This window comes from Sapajus apella, unplaced genomic scaffold (genome assembly GCF_009761245.1).
Source record: "Sapajus apella isolate SASKATOON/1434 unplaced genomic scaffold, GSC_monkey_1.0 scaffold2263, whole genome shotgun sequence".
Lineage (NCBI taxonomy): Eukaryota > Metazoa > Chordata > Mammalia > Primates > Cebidae > Sapajus > Sapajus apella.
In genome coordinates, this window is record NW_022439189.1 from 1 (window position 1) to 8,934 (window position 8,934).

The window sequence follows — 8,934 nt, forward strand, 5'->3', positions numbered from 1 at the left end:
AGCTCCCAAAGTGTTCTAAATTATTTCCTAACACGGGGGCATTGAGAGAAAGAGATTCTTACCCCCATTTCACAGGGGACAAACGGAGGCTTGGGGAGATTTAAAGATCATACTCAAGAGGTTATTTGGGGACAAAGCTTACTCAGGATGTGGAGGGGGGTGCTGAGAAGCAGGGACTGGAGCCTGGAAAGGTAGGGCAGGCTGAGACCTGGGGGTATGAGTGGAATGTGTATGTGGTAGTGGTGCCTGGGCCATGGAATGAAGTGGAAGAAACAGCCAAGAGCTGGGCACTGAGGGAACAAGCTGGGGGGCCCTGGGCGTGGGTTCCCTGGATCCAGGGAGTGTGAGGATGGCTTTCCCTGGTTCCTGAGGCATGGACTGAGTCCCAACTGCATCTGAGCTCTGCTCTGCTAGCTTTGTGGTGTCTGGATAGGGAAAGTTATTGTTAGAAAGTTGCCGTCAGCAGGCGTCCTTCCAGCTTTCCATGGAAATTCTGGGAGCCGCTCCTAGTTTGCGGCCGGGCCTTCCTTCCTTCTCCCCAATGGACACAGGACCTTGACGGCCAGCGGGCTCCAAGGCCCAGGCCTTTTGCCAACAGCAACAGACTACTGGCTGGGCCCAGGCAAGGGGGCCTTGGCAGGAAAAGTTCCTTGTTGTACCTCCACTACACACAGAGGCCAGTGAGGGGGGTACCAGACAGGACTCCTTCCTCCCAGGTGAAGTGCCCCTACAGCCCCCGAGTGTCCACCCCATGGATGTTTCCTTTACAGAAGTACAATGCTGATTATGACCTGTCAGCTCGGCAAGGGGCAGACACCCTGGCCTTCATGTCTCTCCTGGAGGAGAAGCTGCTGCCGGTGCTGGTGAGTGTGCCCAGACCTCCCAGCATCCATGGCCAGCAGCGGAGGGGTTGGGTACACACACATGCACACACTGGCTCAGGGAAGCATGGGGTCAGGAGCCCACCTTGAATCAGACAGGTGCACTGGCTCAGACCGGCCTGTTTCTTCATGCCTACCCAATCCAAGTACATACTTTTTGGATAGACACCAAGAACTACGTGGAAGTGACCCGGAAGTGGTATGCAGAGGCTATGCCCTTTCCCCTCAACTTCTTCCTGCCTGGCCGCATGCAGCGGCAGTACATGGAACGGCTGCAGCTGCTGAGTGGGGAGCACAGGCCTGAGGACGAGGAAGAGTTGGAGAAGGAGGTAACTCTGAGACAGGGGGCTATTGTATGAGATGAGCCCTAACGATGATGGCCAGGAAAGGGAGTGCCTGGAGGGGAGGTGGCACTGTCCCCGCAGCTGCAAGCCTACCTGTGTCGTCCCTACAGCTCTACTGAGAGGCTCGGGAGTGTCTGACCCTGCTCTCTCAGCGCCTGGGATCTCAGAAGTTCTTCGGAGATGCGTGAGTCTGACTCCAAATGGGTCGATGGATGGCTTGGAAGAAGATACCCGTTCAGATGGAGCAGCTGGGGCTGGAGATGGGGCTCTGGATAGGAGGTCCTTGGGACAGATACTGGCCCTGGTGACAGTGGGGCAGTGTGTGGGGCCGGAGCCTTCTCAGAGGTACAAAAGGGTACAGTGGAGGGCAGCCAGGCATAGGAGGGGCCTGTGGGGCTGTGGGGCACTCAATGTGCCCTTTATGCAGCCCTGGGATAGAGTCCTATTCAGGGCCACGCTGGCGCCACCTGGGAACTCTCCCCATACCAGGTCTAGAACTGTGTGTCCTGTCCTTCCCTGGTGGCCGCCTGCTGCCCAGAGCCCACCTCCCGGGGCTGACTCTTCCTCCAGCTCCATCTTCACCCCTCTGCTCCAGTGGTTCTCCTCCATCTCACCCTTCTCTCTCTGCCCAGCCCTGCCTCCTTGGACGCCTTTGTCTTTAGCTACTTGGCCCTGCTCCTGCAGGCCAAGCTGCCCAGTGGGAAGCTGCAGGCCCACCTGCGGGGGCTGCACAACCTCTGTGCCTACTGTACCCACATCCTCAGTCTCTACTTCCCCTGGGATGGAGGTAAGGGGGCAGATGGGCAGGGGCAGCCCTGGGGAGAGTGGGCAGGGATCCAGGAACAAGTTCCCCAACCCACCTTCCTTCCTTGACCCTCAGCTGAGGTACCACCCCCACGCCAGACACCAGCAGGCCCAGAGACTGAGGAAGAGCCGTACGGGCGCCAGAACCAGATCCTATGTGTGCTGGCAGGGCTGGCAGCCATGGTGGGCTATGCCTTGCTCAGCAGCATAGTCTCCATCCGGCGGGCAACACCTGCTACGGCCCCAGGCACCCGGGCCCTGGGCATGGCTGAGGAGGATGAAGAGGAATGATTGGTTCTCATGCTCCCAAAACTGGTTTTTCTACTCACGCATTCCAGAGGCCCCTGAGCCTCCTCATTGTTGGTACAGCCAGAAACGGGGTGCTGCCCCCAGAATAAAGCCACTCACACTACTGAGCTCAAACATTTTCTCCTTTAAGGCTGCCATTTTTCCTGGCTGGTGCCACGGGGGCCATCTGGGTCCTGAACCTACCCACTGGTGCTGTAGGGCTTCCGCCCTGAGGCTGACAGTGCTGCCCCACAGCCCAGTTCTGCATCTCCAGGAAACACACACAGTCCTGTTTTGGGTCCAGCTCTCCTAGCCTCCCCTTTCCTTACCCTCACCCCCATCCTGTGCCTGTACAGACAGTGAGCTCACCCCAGGCCTGGGCCCAGGCCCAGTTTCCACAACAGGCAGCACACAGCGCACGCTTGCATCAGCATGGGGCTCGGGGGACACTGGGGCTTTCTGATCTTGTTCTAGGGGCCTCCAGCCCCTGGCACCACCTAGAGGGGAAAGTGAGTCACCCAAACCACTACTCCTGGGCTTACGTCACTGTAAGCTCACCCTGGCCCCGCTGTGCCTCTAGCCACAGACAGTGTGTGCACTGACTCTGTCCCTTTAATGCCCAGGCTGAGCCCAGTGCCTCCTTGGGTATCTGCTCCATCACTGGCGACGCCACAGGTAGGTGTGAATGGAGTAGCCAGGTGAGATCGTCTCCAGGAAGCCCACAGCAGGATCCTCGATGGTAAGACGCACATCCTTAGAGGAACTAGGAGCGGGGAGAAGCTGAGAGTGTGATCCTGCCAAGGCCCCCACCCTGTCTTCAGCCACTTCCCAGACCCCGCCTTGCCCTCACCGGTTCAGCACGACCACAACGGCAGAGCCGTCAGGATGCATCAGTGCCACTGTGTCCAGGTCGTTCTTCTCACTGGCAACCAGCCCCACTCTCTGGGAGCCCTCAGGAATGAACTTGCTGAATGTGGGAACAGACATGGTCAGGGACTCTGGCCCTCGGGGTACCTCCCATGAGACCCTCATCTAAGAAGTCACCCACCCACCTACCCACCCCATGTGTCGTACAGAAGCTCTGCCCTGGCTCTCTAGGCCCAGAGCCATGCTGCTGGCCACTGACCCTGCCTTTCCGCATCGCAGCCCCAGCCTCAGGCATTGGGGTTGTCTGTTGCTACCTACTCACTTCCTGCCTCCATGGTGCAAGAAGGGATGGGTGGCCTCTCCCAAGGTTCCCACCCTAAACACCTTCCTGCTCCCGCACGGTGTAGAGTGATGTAAGCCATCCCATGCAGGAGATGATAGGCCTGGTATGGAATGGAGGTGCCCGCCCTCCACTCACCTGAAGTGGCCAAGGTGGTAGAACATGGGCTGTTTGTAAAACGTGTCCTTGGTGATGTCTACAATGATGGGGCTGTCGACAAAGTTACGCACCCAGTTGGGTCCTCCTTCGGGGTTCAGGGCGAGGTTCCAGTCAGTCCAGCCAACAACGTGGTACAGGAGGTTCTAGACAAAGAGACAAAGGCTCAACACTGGGGGTCCCCCGAGAGGGAAGGTAAGGGTCACATGAGGGAGAGGGGGCTGTGGGTAGCTCAGCCCTGTGAGGAGCGCACTGTCTTCTTAATAGCTAAGGAGGGGGGTCACGAAGACTGAAGCATCTCAAGGGGAGCTGAGGCAGGTGCAAGTGCCTCAGTAGTTGCAAAGGGGTGGTGAGGTGTGCAGACCTGTGAGGGAAAGGCAAGACAGAACATCATGGTTCCCCAGAATTGCCCAAAAGGACAGGCTAGCTGGGGAGAAGCTGGAGAGGAAGGTCTTCTGTCCGTCTTTGGTGAGACTAGGAAGGGGTCTGAGGTCTGCTCTGCAGGAAGCGGGACTGGGGTGGCTTACCGTGATGATGCTGTGGCTGTACTGCATCCCTCGATCCCAGGAGCCTAGCCGCACACTCTGCTCCCAGAACTTGGAGCCCACACAGGCCGCTGAGGCAAAGAGCATGGTGTTGGGGAACAGGCGGTGTGTCTCCCCTAGGGTGGCTTTGGCTGGAGCCAGAAAGTCCAGGTACCAACGTACAGCAATGCCATCAACATGCTGAGCTGCCTCTGGGTCTGTCAGTACCTGCAAAGGAAGAGCCACTGACCCTGGACCCTGCACACAGCTTTCTGGACCTTCTAGTTCCTCTTCTAGGAGTCCTGAAGAGGAGTGGTGGGAAGAATGCAACTACAGAGGTTATGGGAGGGATGTCTTTTGTTTTTGAGACAGGACTCACTCTGTGTCTTAGGCTGGAGTACAGTGGTGCAGTCACAGCTCACTGCAGCCTCGGCTTCCTAGGCTCAATCAGTCCTCCCGCCTTAGCCTCTTGAGTAGCTGGGACCACAAGGGTGCCACACCCAGCATGTGTGTGTGTGTGTGTGTGTGTGTGTGTGTGTGTGTGTTTTTTTAAGAGATAGGGTTTCAGCATGTTTCCCAAGCTGGTCTTGACCTCCTTGGGTTCAAGTGATCTGCCCTCCTTGGCCTCCCAAAGTGCTGGGATTACAGATGTGAGCCACCACCCCCGTCCTAGAGAGGTTTAAAGTGACAACTGTGGGGATCCGTGGGGCCCTGGAGGTCCAGAGAGATGGTGCTCTAGGAGTCCATAATTGAGCTGAGAAATCTCCCTAAGTTTGGGAGCCAGTCATTTGGATGCTAGATTTGGAGGTCACTGGGGCACCATGGGGTCCGGGCCTTACCACCTGTGCCCAGTGGGGCAGCAGCAAGCGTTGGTCATCCAGCATAAGTAGACGGACATTGCGGTGAGTACTGTTGGCGAGGGTAGGACCTAGGTCACGGGCAATGAAGTCTCGCTGATGTTCGGGTGTGAAGCCCAGGCACTGGAAGGGGTATCCACTCAACAGCCCAGCAGAAGGCTCATTTTCAGCTGTCACTGCCCAGAACTGTAACTTGTGCTCAGCATAGGCATCCAGAAACCTGGCACGAGGAAGGTCATGAATGATTCGGCCAAGAAGGTGGACCAGGTCGGCTGGGCATGGTGGCTCACACCTGTACTCCCAGCACTTTGGAAGGCCAAGGCAGGTGGATCACTTGAGGTCAGGAGTTCGAGAACAGCCTGACCAACCTGGCAAAACCCCATCTTTCCCAAAAACACAAAAATTAGTTGGTCATGGTAGTGGGCACCTATAAAACCAACTACTTGGGAGGCTGAGGCAGGAGAATCACTTGAACTCAGGAGGCTGAGGTTGCAGTGAGCCAAGATAGCACCACTGCACTCCAGCCTGGGTGATGGAGTGACAGAGTGAGACTCCTTCTCAAAAAAAAAACGCACGTATACCAGACACCTAGAGAACAGGAAGAAGCCTGGTGGAGTTGGCAAGACTGACAGGCCCAAGTCTGCAAGCCCAAGCAGGTAGAAAGGTGAGCTGAGGAGAGGCAGATCTGGAAGTAAAACCAGGTTGAGGGTTGGGACACAGATCAGGGTGGCCAAAGGGGAGGCCACTTCTGACCCCTCAGCCTTGCCGATCCCTTACTTCACAAAGTATCTGGCCCAGGTCTGGTGGTAGATGTCTCCGGGCTGACCCTTGAGTGACCCCTTCCCATTCACTGCTCCATTGGTCTTGAGCCAAGTGGGTGATGTCCAGGGGCTGGCAAAGAGTGAGATGGGACGCTGGGACAACTGCAGGGCTCGGTGAATCAAGGGTATCTACGGCCAAAGGTAGTGAAGAGAGAAGCACCCAGAGTTGGAATACATACGTGCCCAACCACTATATCAGGTTCAGCCATCAGCCCCCACCCTCCCACCCTGGGACAAAATACCTGGGGACAAAATATCTCTACGGGCAGGCCTCCTCTTCAGCTTCTCAAACTCTAGACATCAAGGCCATCAGGGCCAGAGGAAGCCAGAAAGCTCACCTTGAGCCTGGTATCTTCCTCTGGGAGGCTGAAGTTGTACAACTGAAAATCGTCAGGGGTGTCTGCATAGGTGTAGATGCGGATGGAGAAGTCACAGCTGGCCATGGGTACCCGGATGATGTTATATTCGATTCCTAGAGAAAAAGATGACCAAGATATGGTAGTCTGAGTCAATAGGAGAGTATGGGACTCTGCTTATCACTTGCCAGTGCTAATAGTCCCTGAGACCAAAGGGAACTTGGGCTTGAGGCTTGGAACCTGTGGAGGCCAGCACCCAGGTGAGGCACAGGCCTTTCTGAGCCTGAGTCCATAAGCACTTAACAGATTATTGGTGGGGAAAACTTATTTCATTGGGCATTAATATGGGAACCAAATGTCAGGGATGGGCTGAAGTCAGGGTCCAAAGAAAGGTCAAAGAAAAGTGTGGGCCGGGTCCAGTGGCTCTCACCTGTAATCCCAGCACTTTGAGAGGCCGAGGTGGATAGATCACAAGGTCAGGAGTTCGATATCAGCCTGGCCACCATCTCTATGAAAAATACAAAAAATTAGCCAGGCATGGTGGCGAGTACCTGTAAGGCCAGTTACTCAAGAGGCTGACGCAGGAGAATTGTTTGACCTCGGGAGGCAGAAGTTGCAGTCAGCCAAGATCACGCCATTGCATTCTAGCCTGAGTAACACTGTGAGACTCCATCTCACCCCAACACACACAAAAAAGAGAGAAGTGTTGGCTGGGCTTGGTGGCTCACACCTGTTATCCCAGCACTTTGAGAGGCTGAGGTGGATGGATCATTTGAGGTCAGGAGTTCAAGCCTAGCCTGGCCAACACAGTGAAACCCTATTTCTACTAAAAACACAAAAATTAGCCAGGTAGTAGAGGTGTGCGCCTGTAATCCCAGCTACTCGGGAGGCTGAGGCAGGAGAATCGCCATAGCCTGGGAGACACAGGTTGCTGTGAGCTTAGATCATGCCACTGCACTTCAGTCTGGACATCAGAGTGAGATTCTGTGTCAAAAAAGAAAAAAAAAATGTCATTGGTACTATGTCACCTCATCCCCTTCCTCCTCACCTTCTTCAGAGAAGTATGATTTAAGTAGCAAATTCTGGGCAGGGAGTGACAGGGCAAGGATGTTGAGAGCAGCAGCATCTGTCATGGCCCCTCCAAATCCCTTTATTTTCTGGAACTTCTGTTCTGGCTGCAGGGTCAGTAGCAGACCTGAGAACATCCACAGGGAATAAGGCCATCAGTGCTCAGGGGAGAAACTCCATGGTGATCACTGACACCGTTTACCTCTAGGAGGACCCAGCCTGGCCCAGGGGTGAGGGCTGTAGTTACCTGTGCCCGTGCGATTAGCCTGGATGGTCCCCGTACTCAGCTCCATCCGACGCCCACTGCGCGTGCTCTCATAGCGGCTGAAGGTACCGAGGGCAGGAAAGGTCAGGGGGTCGACAGAGTCACAGTATGTGGCATTGCAGACACAGACCACCGAACTATAGCCGAAGCTTTTAGGGATGCAGGGGCGGGCACCTGGGAGGGAGGGAGCACAAGCAGGCATGAGGTCTGATGAAACGTGGAGAACGAACACAGCTGCTAGGTGAGACTGAGCACGGTTTCAAATATCCTCAGCCCAAAGTTGGTCTCAGTCACTCAAAAGGACTTATTGAGCACCTACTCAAAGTCTACCACCAGTTTACTAGGAGGCTGCCAAAGGACTATAAGGCAGAAGGGAGCCTCTGTGCTACCTCCCCACCGCCTTGACTCACTTACCTGATGCCCACGACACTGCCTGAAGTAGAAGCAATCCCGTGAGGCTGGCGGCCATGATGCTTACTTTACCCGAGGGCTTGGGACATTCCTGAAGACAGAATGAGGAGCGGCTGAGAAGCCCCCTCTACCTCTCAACTGCTCTGCTGGGCACGGCTTGGCTGCTTAAGGGTGCCCATGGCCTAGTCTCCCACATTCATTGGGACAAGGCCCACAGACACCTGGGTGCAGCCCTCCCTGCAACCCCCTCTGGTGACAGCTCTCTGCCCGTCCCCAATCAGGAGGCTCCCCACCACTCTTCCCACCCATTTCAACTTCGACCCCTCCCTTCATCTGTTTCTTGCTCAAAGAGCCATGATGATCCTGCATTCAAAGAGAGTCTGTCATTCACTGAATTCCAGTGCCAGGATTCCAGAAGCTGTGTGAGGAGGCCGATTGGGAGCTCTCGCTCTTACCTCTCTCGAAAGACGAGAAAACTCCATCACCTGAGGGTCACTGGATGAGGAGAAGATCGCAGGGGTTCCAGAGTCTCCGAAGGATAGAGGATCCACTAAACAAAAACAAGGATGCAGGTACCTAACTTAGCTACGGGCACTAGTCTAGTCCTGCAGGTAATTCTGGCTTCCCTGTGTGAAAGGGTCATGTGAGCACTAGAAGAGTCACGTGACACAGGCCGCGCGGTAATTGCAGCCATATTTGAAAAGGGCAACTGACTTCCTCCAAGCTGTTACAGATTATTCACCCTATAAAACTCTGAAGGGCGTGTGTGCGTGACAACTTTAGGAAGAGCCTAGAACACAGATCTGGGTGAAGAATCGGGTAGAGGCTCCTAAATCCCAGAGGATGGGAACCACAGCAGGCATACTGCTTTTTGTATAAAAATTTCAAAACGGTAAAAATAAAGCTGATCCAAAAAAACGAAAACAAAAAAAAAACTTCACTGCACAAAATG

General features: G+C 55.1%; 2 protein-coding genes across 4 annotated transcripts; one reads left to right on the top strand and one right to left on the bottom strand.

Annotated features, from left to right (window-relative positions):
• Window positions 1-6: 6 nt before the first annotated feature.
• LOC116547172 (metaxin-1-like) lies at window positions 7-2,440 on the top strand. The gene is made up of 5 exons (XM_032273209.1): window positions 7-863; window positions 1,028-1,210; window positions 1,336-1,409; window positions 1,858-2,012; window positions 2,106-2,440. The coding sequence occupies exons 1-3, from the start codon at window positions 756-758 to the stop codon at window positions 1,342-1,344; spliced, it is 300 nt and encodes a 99-aa protein (XP_032129100.1). The 5' UTR covers window positions 7-755; the 3' UTR covers window positions 1,345-1,409; window positions 1,858-2,012; window positions 2,106-2,440.
• A 2-nt stretch (window positions 2,441-2,442) lies between these two features.
• Window positions 2,443-8,632, bottom strand: GBA (glucosylceramidase beta). Of its 3 annotated transcripts, XR_004266967.1 has the most exons (13): window positions 8,438-8,632; window positions 7,986-8,073; window positions 7,554-7,745; window positions 7,287-7,433; window positions 6,221-6,354; window positions 5,839-6,011; window positions 5,044-5,281; window positions 4,208-4,432; window positions 3,663-3,826; window positions 3,168-3,284; window positions 2,958-3,080; window positions 2,780-2,814; window positions 2,443-2,748 (listed from the first exon to the last, which is right to left on the bottom strand). XR_004266967.1 is itself a non-coding variant. In XM_032273207.1 (12 exons), exons 1-11 carry the CDS (start codon window positions 8,462-8,464, stop codon window positions 2,975-2,977), a joined length of 1,611 nt encoding a protein of 536 aa, XP_032129098.1. In that variant the 5' UTR covers window positions 8,465-8,632; the 3' UTR covers window positions 2,443-2,814; window positions 2,958-2,974. The 3 variants fall into 3 exon arrangements, 2 of the variants coding, with proteins under 2 accessions (XP_032129098.1, XP_032129097.1); XM_032273207.1 differs by having other exon boundaries at window positions 2,443-2,814; XM_032273206.1 differs by having other exon boundaries at window positions 2,443-3,080.
• Between the last annotated feature and the right edge of the window lie 302 nt (window positions 8,633-8,934).

Coding starts and splice junctions, on each gene's coding strand:
- LOC116547172 (XM_032273209.1), top strand. CDS start 756: ATGTTTCCTTTACAGAAGTACAATGCTGATTATGACCTGTCAGCTCGG. Junction 864..1,027: donor AGAAGCTGCTGCCGGTGCTG/GTGAGTGTGCCC, acceptor TACCCAATCCAA/GTACATACTTTTTGGATAGA.
- GBA (XM_032273207.1), bottom strand. CDS start 8,464: ATGGAGTTTTCTCGTCTTTCGAGAGAG. Junction 7,434..7,553: donor GGCTAATCGCACGGGCACAG/GTAACTACAGCC, acceptor GGATGTTCTCAG/GTCTGCTACTGACCCTGCAG. Junction 6,012..6,220: donor AGGAAGATACCAGGCTCAAG/GTGAGCTTTCTG, acceptor CTTTGGCCGTAG/ATACCCTTGATTCACCGAGC.